General features: G+C 43.7%; 1 protein-coding gene and 1 long non-coding RNA gene across 3 annotated transcripts; both read left to right on the top strand.

Annotated features, from left to right (window-relative positions):
* Positions 1-4,027: 4,027 nt before the first annotated feature.
* LOC120725493 lies at positions 4,028-20,580 on the top strand. Its single transcript, XR_005694125.1, has 4 exons — positions 4,028-4,208; positions 5,796-5,801; positions 6,619-6,626; positions 20,570-20,580. It is a non-coding gene; the product is annotated as an uncharacterized LOC120725493 (long non-coding RNA).
* Positions 13,033-16,912, top strand: LOC120725466. Of its 2 annotated transcripts, XM_040018414.1 has the most exons (11): positions 13,033-13,288; positions 14,075-14,159; positions 14,437-14,586; positions 14,694-14,836; positions 14,959-15,095; positions 15,206-15,299; positions 15,383-15,494; positions 15,571-15,797; positions 15,893-16,064; positions 16,162-16,289; positions 16,398-16,912. In XM_040018414.1, exons 2-11 carry the CDS (start codon positions 14,078-14,080, stop codon positions 16,713-16,715), a joined length of 1,563 nt encoding a protein of 520 aa, XP_039874348.1. In that variant the 5' UTR covers positions 13,033-13,288; positions 14,075-14,077; the 3' UTR covers positions 16,716-16,912. The 2 variants fall into 2 exon arrangements, with proteins under 2 accessions (XP_039874348.1, XP_039874349.1); XM_040018415.1 differs by having other exon boundaries at positions 13,033-14,159.
* Positions 20,581-21,166: the final 586 nt, after the last annotated feature.

Raw genomic sequence — 21,166 nt, 5'->3', positions numbered from 1 at the left:
TAGCTGTCAAACAAAACCCAAACAGTCCTGACCCGCGACAAAATGAAACAGGAAAGTACCGCCGTGTAATCCATTTATTTCAACAAAGTAACTGTATTCTGAATACCACCTTTTTAAACGGTAACTGTAACGGAATACAGTTACTCATATTTTGTATTTTAAATACGTAACGGCGGTACATGTATTCCGTTACTCCCCAACACTGACTATGGACAAATGGAAAGTGAAATGATAAGAGATCAGTTAATCTCCAACGCTCATCTCAGCGCTGTGAAAGACAAACTGTTACTGGAGGACGATCTCACACTGGATAAGGCTCTAACTATTGCAGGCCAGGTGGAAGCAGCAGTCAAAAACGCTACTCTACTCTCCACACCCGGCTCGTTTCCGACCACGCCTGTTCAGACAGTCGACGCGGCAAATTCCCACGCTCACCAGAAGAGAGGACCTCGCCCTGCTAAAGGCTGCACTCCAGACCAACGCAAACGGGGAGGTTCAAAGCAGCAGCAGCGGAAGTGCTTCAGGTGTGGTTCTCACAAGCACTTAGCTAATGATAAAAACTGCCCAGCTGCTTCTTCAAAATGCAACAACTGCGGGAAAAAGGGACATTTTGCCAAGGTATGTAACGGTGTGTTCACACCGAACGCGATGGACGCGAATAGAGCGTCAGGTTTACATGTAAAGTCAATGGAAAGGCGCGATGACGCGCGATTGCGGGTCCCGCGAAAATTCGGAAGCAGATTTGCGTCGCGAAAACGCCAAAACGCGTGAAACGCGCATCAGTGTAGCGCGTCTGGCGCGTTTGACTTGCGAATAAAACCACGCGCGTGAGTTTTTGTGTTGCATTTTGTGCATACGCGCGTTTCGCGTCTACCGCTCGAGTTGGAAAAATCTGAACTCCAGCGTCAAATCGCGCCGCGACAACGTGGCTGTTACCTAGGTCAAAGGGGCAGATCCAGCCAAAGCCTTTCATACTCCAATGGAGGGGAAGGCTAATCAATGCGGTAGCAAACAACTCGGAGCTGTACGACACCAGCTGCTTTCAGTACCGAGACAGGAATTAAAAGGACCGAGCTTGGAGGAAGATATGTGAAGAGATCGGGCAACCTGGTAAGTTCATTCATTTCTCTTTTGAAAGTTTTCACTGACCCGGGGAAGCCGCACAAAAGCTAGCAAGCCACCGCTATTTTCCCACTGACGTACAAATACCGTTCTGCTTTTATGCATGTTGTCATTTAGGAATATATTTTATTGTTTATTAATAAACAGCACACAGTGGTCCCGCTGTTCATCCGTCACTGCTTTGCTTTTTCGCTGATTTTTTATTGCACAGTACAGCATTGCATTCTGCAGCCTGATTGACAAATCTGCTCCGTGCCGTGTCTCCTGCGCTTGCCAAATTTATCACGTTTGGTTTTGATAACCATCACGTCCAATAGAAAAAACAGCACAAAAGCACCCATAACTACGACCCTCATTCGGAAATAGACACCTGCACCGCGAGGGAAAAAGGCGCACGAAAGTGGCAGGCAGATGAAGACAAACCGCGGCATAATAATACTTTTACGTTTTGCAATCTACAAAGGTTTGCACTTTGAGAATCAATTGTGAGAACTGTGACCAGGGGCTAGTTATTCTGAGAACCCCTACAATAAATGAGGGACCACTGTCTACTCTATGATTATTATATCCAACCTGTTAACATTTAATACTGTATTGATAGAACCAACTGATTCTGCAGCAGAGCATCCCCAGTCCCTGAGCTCCTGCTGCTGCACCCACAGATATGTACAGCAAGCACTGATACCTTTTTAGTCGGTGGGATTGCCTTGTGATCACCTTTACTAAATATCTACAACCAATCTGATTATATCCTGTTATTGTTTTTTTTTTTCAATGTTGAAATTAAAATCTAGTAGCAGCCTTCTCATTTCTTTGTGTTTTGTGCTGTTTTACAGGCCCACAGGGGAGGACGACTCCGAGGCAGATGAGGGACGGGTCCCAGGACGGTCCATCGGCGGTGGAGCTGGCCATCCTGGAGTCCCTGAAGAGGCCACACCAGTCTCCAATGGAGCATTTCCTCCTCAGCCATGTTCCTGCTCTGGAGAGCAGCTGGTCCTTTTTATTCCTGTCTCTCTGTAAATTCTTATATTTTATATATTTATGTTTAATGTTTTTCTGTTTGAGACTTTTAATATTATTTCAAATAAATTTTTATAATGACTAATGTCTCAGTTCTACTACACAGCAAATGTTGGCACACGACTTGACACATGTAGAATTTATTTCATATTATACTAACGACAAAATATACTAATACAGTGGGATGCAAAAGTTTGGGCAACCTTGTTAATAGACATTATTTTCCTGTATAAATCGTTGGTTGTTACAATAAAAAATGTCAGTTAAATATCATACAGGAGAGACACACAGTGATATTTGAGAAGTGAAAATAAGTTTACTGGATTTACAGAAAGTGTGCAATAATTGTTTAAACAAAATCAAGCAGGTGCATCAATTTGGGCACCACAAAAAAGAAATCAAATAAATATTTAGTGTATATCAATGTGTGTGTCTCCTATATGATATATGGGGTGCCTTTGTCTGGATGTGCTTCCCATCCAGAGCTGCACAGCACAGAGGAAAGTTCCAGCGCTCCTGGAATCCCTCTGTGATGGACCGCCAGTCTCCAGGTGAAGGCACAGCCATGAAGTCGTCCACTAGACAGTCCCAGATGGCCGTCGCTGCCTGGGGGGTGATCTGGCTCACCGTGGACACACCGACTCTGTAACTGAATGCTTGGTCATGAAGGAGTCCCCGGTGACAAGGAACCTGGACAAAATTGTTCAAAATCAGTATTACGTGTACTGCAGTTACAAAATACATTATTCAAATTCCAAAATACTTTTGTGATGTCAGATTTAAATCACAAAACATGAATCTTACATAAAACCTTTTGTAATTATAAGGATAATTACAAAATGTATATTAGATAATATCTAAAACAGTTGTGTTTTGTTTTAACTTTAACATATCATAATTTGATTGGTAGCAACTTTCACAACTACAGTGAGCCAATCACTCATAATTCCTAAACATGTCAATCAGGTAGGAATGAAGTAAGACATTAATAGAAATAAAGAGTTGTATGTTGACATGTAGCCCTTTCCTTGCTTAAATCATTAATATTTTTGAAAAATTAATCTGTGATAAGACATAGCTTATCAAGATAGAACCATGTAACTAAAGATGAACCAAACTGTTCACAGTTTTATCTAACTCTGTTTTAATAAAGGCTGGTGACCCCTGTATAGAGTCTGACAGCTGCAGGGATTATATACAAATATTCAACTATCCCAGAATTAAACCAGTTCTAAATAAAAAGGAGTGAGTATCACTACAAAGGTTAACTCAGTGGTCCTAATGCTACAGTTTGATATCAGCAAACACCGAGCGCATACATTGATAGGACACCACAGCCATGCTATCATGCAAACACTGATAACAGCATAAATCGAATTAAATCAGGACTTGATGAGACCTTCTGAGTATCACTAGAAATATTATAAAGAGTCGTCTCTGTACCACAGTTTGCTTTCAGTAAACACCGACAGCATTCACTGTTAGCATAGCACATCCATGTTAGCAGTGTATAACTGGATGGTTTAGCATATTAGCACAGATATCAATAAAGGACTACCGTATTAAATAGTTTTACTAACCTCAGGCAGACGGACAGGCGCTCTGCAGGTGGGATTGAGCGTCTGTAGTTGGTGTCTAGGCGGGCGATGCTGGGACCGACGAGGGAAAGCAGGTCCTCAAACTGGCCGACAGTGATAGCGCTGGAATCGGCCGTCATCCAGGCGCAGCTCCTGGAGCAAGTGGTGAAACTCACCAAACTGCTCATGCCTCTGGAGGACCTGATGGACCCAGGTACGGCGAGGACGGCTGCTGCTCTGCTCTCCACAGTACATAGAGAAGGGAGACTCTCTCTTCAAGCGCTAGCTCGACAGCTGCCATCTTGCAAAGATACCGGTCTGGCACAACTCCCTCCCACATTCCTCCCACATTTCCGGTTCACGCGCTTTTGACGCGCGATGGATTTTTCTTGGACACGCATTGAGACGCGAATGTACACGCGTCAAATTAGGGGCGTTTGGGGCGTTTTATTCGCGTCCATCGTGTTCGGTGTGAACACACCGTAAGTCGTCAGTCAGTGAAGTGAGAGAAGTAGTGGTTCCAGAACTGGCAGTACTGTGCGTGCAAGATGCTAAAATGATGGCAGCTATTCAAGATAAGCTTACCTGCACTGTCGACATTGAAACTGTACAAGGTGGTTCTAAGATGGTAGAGCTGATAGTAGACACTGGAGCTTCTGTGTCTATTCTGCCAGAAACTATCTACAGACAGTATTTTGCAGACTGTTCACTGGTGCGACCTAAAGTCAAACTAGTTACTTATGCTAAAGATGAGTTAGCTGTGATGGGTTGTCTGCCTGCATCAGTTGCACTGCATGCACAGAATGAAAAAGTTCCTGCTTCCTTCTACATTGTCAAAGCTGGTTCCCCGCTATTAGGCCTCGACCTCATTAGAGCACTGAACGTCTGCATCGTCGGAGGCAAAGTGGACCGCATTCAGGATGAAACTGCAGATGAGCCGGATTCTACTAACCAGAAGTCTGCTGTATACAATGTTGATCCTATTCCACCAGCTCAACTTGGATGTGGTAAAGGGTTCATCCATAAAGTACAGGTAACCAACAATGTGCAGCCTGTACGTCAAAAGCTGAGACGCCTGCCATTAAGTGTACGTACAGAGGTATCAGCAGAACTCTCTCGCTTACTCAAAGCTGGCATAATTGAAAGGATCAATGCAGCTGAGTGGGTGAGTCCTCTGGTCGTGGCCCGGAAGTGCAAAAGGGAGTTGAGACTGTGTGTTGACCTTCGTGAACCCAATAAGAGCCTCATTGCTGACTGCCATCCTCTTCCTCATATGGAGGATCTGTTTTCTGAGTTGGCGGGTGCCACTCACTACAGCCAGATTGACCTGAGCTCAGCATACCTTTGCATCCGGAGAGCCGCAAGCTGACTGCTTTCATCACTCATGAGGGACTGTTCCAGTTCACACGTGTTCCATGCGACCGTGGGTTGCAGGACTGCAGGTTTGCTATCACACTGGTCGATTACTTCAGCAAATGGCCAGAAGTAGCCTTTACTTTATCAGCTACTACAGACACTGTTATTAGGTTCTTGTCTTCAGTTTTTGCATGGGAGGGAAACCCTTGTGAGCTTACGACAGATAATGGACCACAATTCACTTCATCTGCCTTTGCTGATTTCAAATTCAAATTTCAAATTCAAATTTTATTTGTCACGTACACAGTCATACACAGTACGATATGTAGTGAAATGCTTGGACAACTGCTCGTGACCTAAAGAAAACAAAAAGGAAAAGGCTATGAATAAGATAGGAAATAAATATGAAAAATTAAAAAGGGTAAATTTAACTAGGAAGGAATAAAATATAAATTAAGGTTAAAAATGAAATAACTGTACAACACAAATTAGAATGAAGGGTAAATTTAACTGGGAAGAATAAGATAAAATATATAAATTAAAGTTGAAAATAAAATAACTGTACAACAAAATACACAATACACAATATAGAACTATATAAGAATGTATGAAGAAATCTAAATATAAATAAATATATACACAATAACAGCAGCTGTACAAGTATTAACCGGAAATGAAGAATATAGTGACCAGTGTTGTGCAAAAACAAAGTCCAGAAAGTCCAGTGTGTGTGTAAGAACTGTATGTGTGGGTCAGTACTGTGTGGTGGTGTGATTGAGAGACCGTATCGCCTGCGGGAAGAAGCTCCTCCTCAGTCTCTCTGTGTTGGTCTTCAGGGAGCGGAATCGCTTTCCTGACCTCAACAGAGAGAACAGTCTGTTGTTGGGATGGCTGAGGTCCTTCACGATCTTCCTGGCCTTGGTCCAGCACCGCCTGCTGTAGATTGAGTGCAGGTCAGGGAGCTCGGAGCGGATGGTGCGCTCAGCTGACCGCACAACCCTCTGTAGAGCTCGTCTGTCCTGCATGGTGCTGTTCCCGAACCAGGTTAAGATGTTTCCCGCCAGGATGCTCTCTATGGTGCACGAGTAAAAGTTCCTGAGCACCTTGGAGGGCAGTTGGAAGTCTCTCAAGCGTCTGAGGTGGTAGAGACGCTGACGGGCCTTTTTCACCACGGTGTTGATGTGACAGGACCATGACAGGTCCTGCGTGATGTGAACTCCGAGGTATTTGAAGCTGTCCACTCTCTCCACTGGGCACTCGTTGATGACGGGGGTCTGGTAGTTCCTCTCCTGCTTAGTGCTGAAGTCCACTATCAACTCCTTTGTCTTACTGACGTTTAGAAGGAGGTTGTTCCTCTGGCACCAGTTCTCCAGATTCCTAATCTCCTTCAGGTAGGCCGTCTCGTTGTTATCAGAGATCAGGCCCACCACGACGGTGTCGTCAGCAAACTTGATGATGGTGGTGGAGCTGGTAGTGGCCACACAGTCATATGTGTACAAAGAGTACAGCAGGGGGCTCAGAACACACCCCTGGGGGGCTCCAGTGCTGAGAGTGGTGGAGGCTGAGACATGTCCGCCCATCCTTACTGCCTGTGGTCTGCCAGTTAGGAAGTTGGAGATCCACTGACACATAGATGAGCTGAGTCCCAGATGCTCCAGCTTGGTGGTGAGTGTGGAGGGAATTATGGTGTTAAATGCAGAGCTGTAGTCTATGAAGAGCATTTTAACATAATTCCCCCTTCTAGTGTCCAAGTGAGTGAGTGATGTGTGGAGGAGATGAGAGATGGCATCGTCTGTGGAACGATTTGGACGGTAAGCGAACTGTAGTGGGTCCAGTGTGTCTGGTAGTGAAGAAATGATGAAGTCTCTGACCAGGCGTTCAAAGCACTTCATCACTACTGAGGTGAGGGCTACAGGGCGATAGTCATTGAGAGAAGCAGGGTGGGGTTTCTTCGGGAAAGGAACAATGATGGACTCTTTGAAGCATGTGGGGATCACCGACTGAGATAAAGAGATGTTGAATATCTCAGTGAACACAGGAGCTAGCTGGTATGCGCAGCCTCTTAGGATACGACCTGGGATGCCGTCTGGTCCTGCTGCTTTCCTGGTGTTCACTCTCTTGAAGGCTCTCCTTACTTCATGCTCGGAGATGACGAGCACGTTTCCGGTGCTGGCAGTATCTTCCTGTCTGCAGCCGTTAGCGCCGCTAACACTAGCATTGTTGGAGACCTTAGCTGCAGCCTCGAAGCGAGCATAGAAAGTGTTCAGCTCGTCTGCCAGAGTCACGGCCGCGTTCGTCATACCGGTTGTTGGTGCTTTATAGTCCGTTATTGTCCTTAGTCCCCGCCACAGGCTCCTAGAGTCACTCTGTTGGAGTTGTGACTCTAGTTTCCTCCCGTAGCGCTGCTTCGCCTCTTTCACCGCCCTCCGCACGTTATATGACGCGGCTTTGTACGGGTCCATGTCCCCCGTCATGAGTCCCGTGTTGTAGGCAGCGGTGCGGGATCTCAGAGCGTCGCGGATGGTTTTATCCACCCACGGCTTCTGGTTGGGAAACGTTGTGATAGTCTTTGTCTCCACGGTATCATCCGCTAGTTTCCCGATGAATCCCACAACCGCTTCCGTAAACACGTTGACGTCATCATCGGAGCTGTTCCTGAACATGCCCCAGTCTGCGTCATCGAGTGCGTCCTGTAACGCGGCCACCGATTGATCCGTCCAGCGCGCGACCTTCCTCTGAACCGGAACTTCCTGTTTCAGCCTTTGTTTGTATTTTGGCATGAGGATGATGGCGGCGTGATCAGATTTGCCAAACGGGGGGCGGGATTGTGCCTTGTAGCCGTCCTTGACCGTAGTGTAGCAGTGGTCCAGTGTCCTTTCACCCCTGGTGGGGCAGGTGATGTGTTGATAAAAGTTCGGCGCTGCGCGTTTGAGGTTGGCGCTATTAAAGTCCCCCGTCACAATAAGCGCAGCGTCCCGGTGTTGTGTCTGGTGCTGTGTGAGTGCCTCATGCAGCTCGCATAAGGCGGTGACCGTGTCCGCTTGTGGTGGAATATAAACGGCACTTACAATGACCGATGTAAATTACCGAGGTAGATAAAAAGGACGACACATGATGGACAGTAGTTCCAGATTTGGTGTGCAGGAGCGTGTGAGAGGAACAACGTTCGCACTGTTGCACCAGTTGTTGTTCACCATTAAACACACGCCGCCTCCCCTTGACTTCCCCGAGTCCCGTGTCCTGTCCATGCGGTGAACCGAGAAGAACTCGGCCGGCTGGATGGCGTGGTCCGGCACCGCTGGGTTCAGCCATGTCTCGGTGAAGCAGAGGAGATTGCAGTCCCGAATGTCTCTCTGGAACTTTATCCTGGCCCTGAGGTCGTCAAGCTTGTTCTCCAGTGACTGGACGTTGGCGAGCAGGATGCTAGGCAGAGGTGTGCGGTGTGCACGAGCTCTCAGCCTGTTCCTGACGCCGGCTCGCTTCCCTCTAGGCCGCCGCCGCTTCCCTTTGTTCTCCCTCAAGATCTCACTCGGCCAGCTCGGATCCGGAGTTAAAAACTTCGAATTGTGAGTACATTGTATACCAATAGAAACAAGAGTGTCACTGTCATACCTAATGTACCCAATGGTGATGATTTTACCGATTTAGAAACGCTGAAAACTAACTTAAAAAACAAAGACAAAGAAAAAGTGGTCGGAGCAGTCGTGACGGCAGCCGACCTCACCAGCGCCATTTCCTGAAGGAAAGGGGCATCAAGCACATTAGAACAAGTGTGTATCACCCTCAAGCGAACGGGTATGTTGAAAGATTCAACAGAGTACTGAAGGACTGTGTTCAGGCTGCACAGGTGTCCCAGAAGCCGTGGAAGCCCGTCGTAACAGAGATGCTACAGAATTACCATGCTACAGCTCATGCAACAACTGGAGCAGCTCCGTTTCAGCTTCTCAGAGGGAGACCAATGAGAACAAAGTTAAATGTTTCCCAAAGACACAGGACAGTATGACCAATGCAGGGCCAGAGTCTTTCACCAGCAACGTAGGAGTAAACGCTACACTGATGCTAAGAGGGGGGCAAAACCTCCCCAGCTTGTGGTCGGTGACAGGGTGCGGATACGTAAGCCTTTCCGAGTGGCGAAGGGAGAGAGACAGTTTACTGATCCACTGTCAGTGCAGCAACAGACTGGACTGAGCACCTTCATCATAGACTACTCATACAGTAGAAACCTAGAAACTACAATATTCTCTTTAGACGCAGAAAAAGCATTTGACAGAGTTAACTGGAAATTTCTATTTGCAACTTTACACAAATTTGGTTTTGGATCCTCTTTCATAAACTGGTTAAAAATATTATATAATTCCCCAACAGCTTGTGTTAGAACAAATGACCAGACATCCTCCAGCTTCTGTCTCTTGAGGGGCACCAGGAAGGGATGCCCACTCTCCCCTTCACTGTTTGCAATTTTTATTGAACCACTAGCAGCAGCAATTAGACAGAATTCAGTAATTAAGGGCATAAAATGCAAGAACGTGGAACATAAAATCAGCCTTTATGCGGATGATGTGTTACTCTTTCTCCAAAATTCACAAACCAATATCTCTGGGGTGATTGAATTGATAAACTCTTTTGCAAGAATATCAGATTACTCAATTAACTGGTCAAAATCTACAGTTCTACCGATTAATTGCTCCCTCCATAATTCCTCTTCTACACCACTGCAATCGGGAAATATAAAATATTTAGGTATTAATGTTTCTCCCAAGCTTGCAGATCTAACTAAATTAAACCATATCCCACTTTTAAAGAAGGTAGAAGATGATCTGGCTAGATGGAAATGTCTACCCATATCACTCATGGGAAGGGTTGCTGCTATAAAAATGATGGTCTTACCAAAAATAAATTATTTATTCTCAATGATCCCAACTAAACCGCCACAAGATTGGTTCAGATCTCTAGATTCATGTATGTCCAAATTCCTTTGGAAAAATAAACCCCCACGTATAAGCTTAAAAACACTACAAAAGACCAAGGATAAAGGAGGACTAGAACTGCCTAACTTTCAGCACTACTTCTTAGCCAACAGGCTTCAGTTTATCTCAGGATGGCTAAAACATACCTTCTTAGATGAACCTTGGCTAGATGTAGAACAAGCACTTTGCAATAATCTAGAGATCTCAGACCTACCATTTATCAGCTCAAACATCCAACGACATGAATGCTTTAAAAGCATCAACATCAGCTCTTCTCTGACAGCATGGTGGGAGTTTCTAAAATTGACGGCGTCTTCATTAATCCCATGCAAACGTACACCTATCTGGAACAACCCTGACATATTACAAAACAATAATATGATAAACTTTTCAGATTGGAGTGGTAAAGGAATCAAATATTTAGAACATATACTAGAAGGAACAGAATTTATTTCATTTGACGGACTAGTTACACAATATGGGATCAACAAGAAAAGATTTTTAGAATATCAACAAATTAAATCCATAGTAAAAAAGAAATTTAAACCGGGTCAAGTTGAACTACAAACACCACCAAGTGTGGTTCAATTTCTTACTCTTAAAACCCCCAAATTACTATCCAAAATATACAGAATGCTTTCTAAAACAGATGAATCAATATCACTTCCTATTGCAAAATGGGAAGCGGATTTATCAGTTAACTTAGACCTAAACTTCTGGTCTCAGATTTGCTTAAAAACCTTTCATCTAATTAGAAATCCCAGTCTTCAATTAATTCAATACAAAATATTACATAGAGTGCACTATACAGGTCATCGGATGTTCAAGATGGGCTTTACGTCTACCAACAACTGCTCACACTGCCAAACCAATTCACCGGACAATTATATCCACGCTCTTTGGTTCTGTCCACCAGTTCAGAAGTTTTGGCGCGAGATATGTGAAGACTTATCGAAGTGTCTGAAATGTAACATTCCAACTTCCCCCTTAGTGTGTTTGTTGGGCAGCTTAGATAATGTCACTTCAGAAAAGAATATCGCCCATATGGTTTTCACTGCCCTATGCATAGCCAAGAAAACAGTCCTCATGAACTGGAAAAATAAAAATAATCTTAATTCTAACCAATATAGAAATTATCTATTAGATTACATTAGTCTTGATACAGCCTCTGCCACCACATCAGATCAATTGCTCTGGGCTCCTTTGATCAGCTCCATCACCTAGTGGGGGTGGGGGGTCATAGTTTGGTCCCGCCTTCACTGTTGTGATTGGTGTGGGGGTAGGGACAGGCTTAGGGCGTCGGGGGGTTCCCCGGAGGCATCTTCCTTGAGGGGCTCAACCCGGGGTAGCGGTCATGTCCGGTTAGGGGCTCTGTTGACTCTCAGGTGACTGTTTCCTCGCGGCTGCGTGCAGCGGGGCTAGGGGAGGGTCTGTGCTGACGGACGTGGGTTACTGACCTGGTAGCCTGGCTGCCCCTGGGTGGGTCCGGGATGGGCGTGAGGTTCTGGGGGCGCTCTGTCTCTGGGCTGGGGCCCGGGCCGGGCCTCGGGGGCTTGGGTCCTGGTTGGTGTGTTGCCGGGGTTGTGGGCGGGTGGGTGCATGGGGGCCCAGCCCTGGAGCAGGGTGCCGCCGGTGCATCGAGCCACCTGGGGGGCTCTTCAACTGGTGGGGAAGATTGTCACATCTTGCAGGAGCTTTCCTCTCCTCAGGGGCTCTCTCTGCAGGAGGGGGAGATACAGGAGAGGTGGAGGAAGATTTCAGCCTGGGTGTTTATTGTCATATGTAGTCTGGAAGATGAGTGGATGGTGGGGTGGGTGCAGTTTTCTCTGTGGTGGGGTTGGGCGGACTGTCCCGGGCTCTGTGGGGCCGGGAGGCGCTGCTGCGCTGGGCCCCGGTCTGGATGGGCCTGGGCCCCCTTTCCCTGGTGGGTCGCGGAGTATGGGGGTGCCTACTGGGGTCAGCGGGGGAGCTGGCCCCAGGGAGGGGTCACTTGCCCCTCCCTTCCTTCCCTCCCCATCTCCAGCTGCCTCCCTCTTCCTGCTCCACCACAACCACCCACACATGCAGGACCTTGGAGTAGGGGTATGTCACCAGGGTGCAGAGGAGGCTACCCCCCCCCCCCCCGTCCCCCCCCGTCCCCCCGTCCCCTTCTGGCTGCCTCTGCCTCAATTTTATCCCACAACTTAGACATTCACATTACTCACACTCTCATTACACATACATATAGGATCTTGGGGGTGGGCACGATACACGGAATCCAAAGTACCATCAGGGTGTACACCCCACCCCTGGCGTCGTTGCCCACCTCTCAATGTTAAATACACGTAGACATTGAGGGCTAGCAGGAGGGACCATGCGCTTACCTGCTGCTCTCTGGCAGGTAGCTCCATGCCCTCCTGGGTTTTAAATGCACCTTAGAACACACATGCATCAACACTACAATGAGCGGGTGGAGGGAGGTTTGGAGTCTTCTCTCACCCCCATTCTCTGCGACCTGCTGGAGCGGGGGGGCTAGGAGGAGGAGTTGGCCGTCCGACTGCGGTCTGGAGTGTGGGGCCTCCCTGCTGCTGCGGAGTCGGGGCGGTCTGCCTCCCCCCCACCGCAGGGAAAAGGGTAACACCACCTGGGTCTGGGTGCAGTTCCCCCCTCCAGGGGCAAGGGTACCTAGACCCGGTTTGTAGAGTACGCTTGGGGAGTGTGATCGTGTGTACAGCGTCTCTTTATGTCTGTCTCCACGTTGGTTGAGTGTGGAGTAAGTGCATATGAGAGCATGAGGGTGGGAATGGATGTTTGTATATGTGTGTGCCTGTATTTCTGTGTCTATATGTCAGGTTGGGTGTCAGGCGCCACCTCTCTGGGGACATCTTAGGCCCTCCAAGGTTTGGAGGCCTATCTCCCCCTACCACCACTTCCCCTGCCAGTGGCGGACTCCCTCAGACATCGGTGCGTTGGTGGTTCTTTGTGTCCGGGGATGGGCGTCCAGGTACACAGTAAAAAATGGAGTGTCAATATTTCAGTGTAAACCTATTTTAACCTAGAGAGAGTATTTACAACTCTGTGAGGAGTAAATCAGCTCTAACGTCAGAGTTAAAAGTCAGTGTAAAGTTCTGTAGACATGGAGTGAAGACTTAACTCCACACAGTGTTGATTAGTACCAGTTCGCAGGCGTGTGCGGTCTGACTATGCTGTGATGCTGTGAGAGCTGTGACGCACGCGGAATTTTCTCCGAAGAGCTGCCACAGTCAGGTAAGTTAAAGTAACATTCCCATACTGGTAACATTGTTTAGTAAGTATTTTTAAACTGAATAGCTCTTTATAGTTACACTGATGTCGAATGAGGAAATGTTAGCAGCATTTACCCATAGGTTTAATGATATTATCGAGTAGCTACATGCTAACCGTTGCTAAAAGTTCAAATGTTCGTTATCTTCTCACTGAGTTAAGATTAACCTAAAACATGTTAACTATGTATTTCTTCTAAGTGCAGCTTAGATAATATTATTGTCACATGTCTAATGGGATAGTTTTAGCAACTAAATTACCGTTTATTAGTAAGCTAATAATCGCTAATTAGCTTCGAAGGAACTATCAGAAAAAGTGGGTAACATTACAATAAAGTTTACTCTACTGATTTATATTCTTTTAAGCAAATGCCAAAGGCATACACTAATTTAGAATTAATTCAGAATATTTTGTATAAATTAATTTACAGCAATGTTAATGATATGTTAATACACATTAATTGTTCACAGAAATAAAGCGAATTGCAGTAAGAGCGACCAATACTTGATAAGTAGACTAAAGTTATTAAACAATATTAGATGTTAGTCACACTTGGTCCATTTGCAGTAACACTGGTTGATAAAGGATCTTTATTAGCAGCTAATCTGTTACTTATTTCTTCATACTGTAGCTGCTAAGTAATATTAACTTTTAACTGGTTCTATTTTGTATAAAAACTAAAGCTCTAAAGTACATCCACAGTCTTAAACTCTTTCCTTTGTTATTTTTTCTCTTTTGTTTTGTGAACAGAATATGTTGCTGCGTGTTTTGTTTGGTGGGGAGCAGAAGTATGTTAGGCTGTCTGACCTGACATTTGATGCTTTCATGAAAGAAGGTTAGAATATCAGGATAAAACAAGATAACAATGTTTACCTGGTCAATATACAAGCTTAATTATAAGCTTAATTATATTCTTACTCAACTACCTAAGTTGATAATTGTTTCTACTTCAACAATGAATGAGAATTACCTATATTCTTAAGCTTCATCTCATCAATATTTTGTGAAGACATAGCCTTAGTCTACCATTTGATAAGAAAATGCATGGCCTTTTTTTTTTTTTTTTTTTTTAACAATTTCTGTAACATTTCTTTTCCCTTACCTTACTTCAGTGTGCCTAAAATTTAACATACCAGAAGGCAGACAGCTAGATATGAAGGTGTTTGACCAGTCTGACACAGAAGTAGACGCAGAGGTGTTTGAAGAAATAGTGAAGGGGTCACCTGTAACCTTCCGAGTCATGCTGAGCAATGAAGAACTTGGTAATCACTCACATACGTATATGTTTATATGAAATTTAAAGGTTGAGATTGAAGCATTAACAGTTAAATTTAATGCTTCTGCTTTGGTCATGTTCCTTAATGCACAGGTGTATCTCTGTCATCATCATCTTCTCCATCGGATGATACAATAATTCTAAACTTCACAATGTGTGAACCTCCTGAAGAAGCAGCAACCACTGAAGGAAGACAACCTAAAAGGCCATGCCATATAAACTATGAGGCAAAAGCTGTAGGTAGTGAACATTGTTAGTCTAATTTGCATGTTTGATGTGAAGTGTTTTTATGTAATCGTTTTCCAGTTTTTCTCAAGGTTTAAAAAATTTCTGACTTCATATTTTATGTCTATTTAAGTTGATTGAAAAAATCCTAACAACAAAGCCTGGTGGTGAACACATCATACAAGAGTATGCAAAAACCAAATCTCTGACAGATGCAACTAGAAGACAGATGATAAACATACTTGCTGCTGAGATGACAGAAGCACATGGGTAAGAATCATAAATGTAGTCTATAAAGAAACATTTTTATTATTGTATTATTTTTAATTGTGATGTTCAATGCCAATTGAGTGACGGTCATCACTGAATTTATACATTAGGACATCTCCCCCTAAAAGTGTAAGAGTGATGTATGCGCAGGGGATTGTTGCTCTGTTTCCATATCTGGAAGACCCATATTCACAACATGGATATGTAAGTAAGGGGACTTTGCAACATTAAACACATAGTTGCCCTCAGAAATGTTGATAACATTCTGCTTGTATTTAATTACATAGGAACATTACTATGATCCAGAGAGCGGTTCAGGATACCTTGCGTGGCGGTTGAAGACAATTCAAAGAAAAGCTGCAGAGGAAAGAAGTGTCTCACTTTCCAAATCTCCTAAAAGTAAGTTCATTTTTGTGATTTAAATGATTCTGATCTAATTTGTAGGCAGGAGTCAATCAAATTGTTTTTTCTTAAGTTGGCGGGCCAGGCCGTGGTCGATCCAGACCACTCACCACTGAGACAGTGTTATCAGATGAGGATGTAAAAGCAGCTATTGCTCTTTTGAGACACTCTGCTGATGAAGACACTATCCGTGAAAAGATGAAAGCTACCTTCATTTATCGGCATTCAATGGTCAGCGATGATAAGAATGCAGCAGATGTCTTCATAGTCTTCCCGCGGTTTCTGGACACACCAGGACTGGTAAGACATCTTCATTTGTTGAATCATTGAAATATTCCATGCAGCTTGCAATTTCACTCATTACACCTCTCTTATCTTCTATTTTTGCATTATAGATAGAACAAGATTTCAGACTCCTGTTTGATGAGATCACTGCCAACAAATTCTTGGAGAGGTGGCCCATCGATCTCAAATCAAAGATTGTAAAGGAAAGTCATGGACTTGTACCAACCTCGGAGCTCTTGGAGTTGATGTGCAATGCTGAATCAGCTACTGAAGTGGAGAATGGTATGACTGACTGTTTTTATTTGCCATTGTTGGTTACATAGGCAATTCTGTCTATTGAATGTATTTTTGGAGAAATTCTTTGTTTATTCGTCTGTAGGCTGGGACAGTGATATGTCTGCTATCTTGCTGCTGCTACATCTGCTACCACCATCTGCACAAGGGCGAAAGAGACCAGGAAAGATGTCTGCATCTCAAGCTGTCGATAACCTCATCAAATTCCTAAAGGTATGTTATTTAAAATATATATTCCATCACCGCCATTGTAATGTACAGTAAGGTGATCTAATCTAATGGGATGGTCACTAAATACCGCTGTTTAATGTGTTGTCGTAGGCTGGAACCAGTGTACAGCAGCATCTAGACAACATCACCCGAAGCAGTCAGCCCTACCTTCTTGCTCAGGGACCCACAAGAAGCAGCATTCACACCTTCTTCATTGTGATTGACAAGCATGCACTTCCATGTAAAGCGACAGGTTCAGTAGGAGCCCTTGATGAACTCTTTAAGGCCCATTATGTCTTTGATACGTCATACAGTTCATCCCTGACCAACTTTTTCACTTTTCTGCAAACAACCATTTACAACATTGATGTTGGGGAAACAAAGGAAACTCCCAGAGTTGCAGAGTTGCGAGCAAGAATGGTGCGTTAGTATCCATTGAGATCAAAATAATGAAGTGCTTTCTTTGCAAAAGTGATCATGGTAGACCAAACAGCCTTGTAAAACACCTGAAGGTAATTCATGGTCTCTGTACTGGGAGGACACTATATCTCAAATGTGGCCAAGTGGGATGCTCACGTTCTTTTAGTAGTTTTTCTGGCTTTAGAAAGCACCTGAACAAATGCCACGTAAGCAGTTTATTTGATTCTGCAGAACTAGATTTTTCACCAGTTCAAAGTGTTACGGACACAAGTACTACTGCTAATGTTGATGTGGTGCCTGAACATTTGGAGGCTGAGTCGGAATTATCTTCAGCAGACCTTGTAAATAGTTGTGCAGCTGTTATTTCTGATCTAAAGGCAGCAGGTGTAGGCCAAAGTGTAGTGAATTCTGTAGTGAATTCCATGGAAGAGATTGTTCAAGATATCCAACAACATGCTAAAGAAACAGTCATTAAGCATGTATTTAGTAATGAAAGAGAAACAGAAATGTGCAAGAAAGTTGAAGCATGTTTTGATGAGTTAGAGAATCCTTTCTCAGTTCTTAATTCTGAGTACAAGAGGTCAAAATATTTATCAGACAAGTGGGAAACTGTAGAACCAGTTGAATGTGTAATTGGCTCAAGATTTGACACAAGGCGAAATAAAAAGACTGGAACATATGATCAGGCAGTTGTTCAAGATAAATTCATGTATGTTCCAATTTTATCAACATTGGAATCAATATTTAAGAGTCAGCATGTTGGAGAAATGTTGAAAAAATCAGACACTTGTGATTCAAGACTCAGAGATATTTGTGATGGATCTCTATTGAAGACTCACCCTCTTTTTTTCAACAGAAAAGCACACAGTTCAGATCCAAATGTTCTATGATGACTTTGAGGTTGCAAATCCTCTTGGTTCCAAGCGAGGTATTCACAAGTTGGGTGCAGTATATTTTACCTTAAGAAACTTCTCTCCCAAATGGAATTCTTTTTTGGCCAACATACACCTTTGTGCCTTATTTCATGCACAAGATCTGAAACGTTATGGTTTTAGTGAAATTCTTGCTCCTATTGTTCGAGACATTAAAGTGTTAGAGAGCGATGGTATTGAGATTCCACTATTCGGTGGTTATGTTCGTGGTAGTGTGGTACAGGTCACTGGTGATAATTTAGGCTTACATAGCTTGTTTGGTCTGGTGGAGTCTTTCAGTGCAAGGTACTGTTGCAGGTTTTGTTTAGCTGAAAAAGATGACTTTCAAACAGAATTCTCTGAAGATTCCCCCAAAATAGTGTTGCGCACCAAAGACAACCACACTGCTCACTGTCAGGAAATGTCTAATAATCCATTGCTTCCTTATGTTTTTGGTGTAAAGAGTTCATGCTTATTGAATTCACTGACATATTTTCACACAACTGAGAACTTCTCAGTTGATGTGATGCATGATGTTTTGGAAGGAGTGGCCCAGTACGAACTGAAGTTATTGTTTTTGTATTTAAAAGAACAACATCTTACATTGGGAGAACTGAATTTGAGAATACAAAGTTTTGATTATGGATTCATGGAGAAAAACAATAGGCCAGTAGCTGTGAATTTAGGTGGAGAGTCTAATGATCTGGGACTGAATGCTATTCAGGCATGGTGCTTACTGAGGAATGTTCCCCTCATGTTTGGAGATTTGGTAACCTCTACTGACCAACATTGGGACCTACTACTTTTATTACTACAGATAGTTAACATTGTATTTTCTCCTATGTTTCTCCTATGTTATATTTAAAACATTTGATTGTGGAACACCACAAACTGTTCAAGATGTTGTATCCCCAGAAAAAACTTTTACCAAAGCACCATTTTCTTATCCATTATCCTCGCTGCATCCAAAAAATAGGGCCTGTACTTCATAGTTGGTGCATGCGCTATGAAGGTAAGCACAATTTTTTCAAGAAACAGCTCAAATCATTCAAAAATATCACCAAAACGCTGGCCAAAAAACACCAGAATTATATGGCATACATTTGGCAATCTTCAACAACCTTTAGTCGGTTAGACATTGGTCCAGGAAAAATGGTGTCTTTAGATATGGTAAAAGGAGGTTCTGGAATTGCAATAGCAATGCAACTGCCCAATAGAGTTCAAGTTATGAAAGTGAACTGGGCTAAACAGAATGGTATTGTTTACCGCCCGCATTTGGTTATTTGTGGCAAAGTAGTGTCTGAAATGCCTGTGTTTTACCAGATTGAGTCAGTTCTGATAATACATGAGAAACTGGTACTTCTCACTTTGCCATTATGTACAGTAGCCTTTCAAGAACATTTCCATGCTTATGAGTTGACCAGGACAAAGCAAGATTTAGTTGTCTTTCATGTTGACAGCCTGCATTATCCCAGGCCTTTTGACATACAATTGTCGTATGGAGTGAATGACAATGCTCTCTTTGTGGTCCCATATTGCTTTCTCTGGTGAGCATCATAGCTACTGTCATTTGTAAGAGTTTGTTATGCTAATAAATGCTGTTACTGTAACCTGTATGTTTGTAGTTATTTTCATAATATAGGATAGATCACAGCCATTTAGAAATATAGCATCATATGATAAATATGAAAAAATAATGAAAATGAAATATTATTACACATTAGAGTGAACTTAGACTAAAAATAACTCTATAAAGTGAAATCATATTACTCTAAACAGTGTGAATAACCCTCAGTGTTAAATATTTTTACACATTTTGTTGTTAATTTTGACACTAAACTGAGTAGAATTAACACTAAAAAGTTAACATTGGCCATAGAGTAAATTTTACTCTAATTTTGAGTGGGACCAAATGTTATCTGAAACAGAGTTAAAATCAACTCTCTAAGTGTAAAATTGACACTCTGTTTTTTACTGTGTACACACCGGCTCACTCCTTGGCGGCCGCTTATCGGGGCCTGGAGCCTGGGGCTCGCTCGGGCCACTTCGGAGGTGGGGTGCCCCCGGCCTCTCGGCCTGGGGCTCGGTCACTCAGGCATGGCTGGCTGCCGGCGGAGCTCACGGGCGCGTCACTGCAACTCCCCCTGGCTTCTGCTCCGCGGCTGCTGAGTGAGCCCTCATCTGGGACTCTCCTCAGCTCTTTCTGGGACAGTGGCGCGGCTGCCCCTCTGTTGGTCTTCCTTGGTCTGTTGTGTTCTGGGGGCCTCTGGATGTCTGGAGTTTTGATCTCCTCCATACCTGCTTCATGCCCTGGAGGACGGGGCTGTGGCCCCCCCACACCCTCTAGCAGATCATTACATGAAGGAACCTTTTAAAAAAAAAAAAACAAGCGCGTCCATGCTCACAGGTGTACACACGGGTGATCACACCCACAAACTACACCCTTTTTGGCTCCTACCTCAAAGCACACTGTGTTCTGTTGATCTTATGTGCTGCACAATAATGTTTAATATTTAGTATTTACTGTCATATTCCCATATATCATTGTGATGTTGTTTATTCTATTACTCTTGTTCTCTTCTGCTTGTTTTCTTTTTTCTTTCTCAGCAGGTGATCCAGGTGATTGATATATGCTTTTTTTTTTCTTTTTTTTTCTGCTCATTCTGTTGGTTTTTGTCTTTTGCCCTTCTCCCCCGTCCCTCTTCTCAGCTGTTTCTCTTTCCCTCTTTCTTTCTCCCCTTCTTTCCCCCAGTCAAGTCTGTCCTGTATTCAGTAAGTGAAAATAAAATAAACAATAAAAGGTGAATCAAATGGACCATTACGGCAAGGCTGGGATGGTCAATTTGGTAAAGTAAATCCGTTGGGCATCTTTCTTTGCCTTTAGACAACAATTCTGATGGCAAAAGAGCCAAACGGGACAGGCAAAAAAAAAAAAAAAAAAAAAAGAAGAAGAGAAGTGTATTGTGATATGTTTTGGATGGCTAACTACTGCTGAGTACACGTTCCATTATAAACCAAGCCATCTCCGTTCTGTCGAAACACCACAACCAGTCTGTGGTTTTTTACACCACAAACTGGTGCCTTGAACGCCCCATCTGAGTGGCGGAAAAAAATGCTGTTTTTATCTGTCTTTGAACGCCGCTTTTTATGTCACTCGGCAGAAAACGGCAACGATGGATAAAAACTGCGTTTTTTACGGCGTTCTGTGTCAGCTATGATGGCGTTTAAAATGCAGTTTTCTTGAAATTATGCAGGGCAATCCCCATGGTTCCCTCATCCAATTACTTTCAACTCCTTTCACCCAATCAAAGAAGAGGAAGTGCAGACTACATTAAATCATCACAGATTCACCTTGCTGCTAAGTGATTACCTATTCGGTACCAATGTATGTAACCCACTCTGCATTTTGATATGTTTAAAGCATGAGCAAACAAGGTAAAAAACAGAATGCTTTTTCTGAAACAAGTGGAGACCTTAACTGCGGCAGTTCCACTCATTTCTGAGCTTCTTTCTTATTTTCCTCTTTACGTCTCTTAACCTTTAACTTAC

This window comes from Simochromis diagramma, unplaced genomic scaffold (genome assembly GCF_900408965.1).
Source record: "Simochromis diagramma unplaced genomic scaffold, fSimDia1.1 OVJJ01000802.1, whole genome shotgun sequence".
NCBI lineage: Eukaryota > Metazoa > Chordata > Actinopteri > Cichliformes > Cichlidae > Simochromis > Simochromis diagramma.
This window is presented reverse-complemented; position numbering and strand designations above follow the sequence as displayed.

Coding starts and splice junctions, on each gene's coding strand:
- LOC120725466 (XM_040018414.1), top strand. CDS start 14,078: ATGTTGCTGCGTGTTTTGTTTGGTGGGGAGCAGAAGTATGTTAGGCTG. Junction 14,837..14,958: donor TAAACTATGAGGCAAAAGCT/GTAGGTAGTGAA, acceptor TGTCTATTTAAG/TTGATTGAAAAAATCCTAAC. Junction 16,290..16,397: donor ACCTCATCAAATTCCTAAAG/GTATGTTATTTA, acceptor GTGTTGTCGTAG/GCTGGAACCAGTGTACAGCA.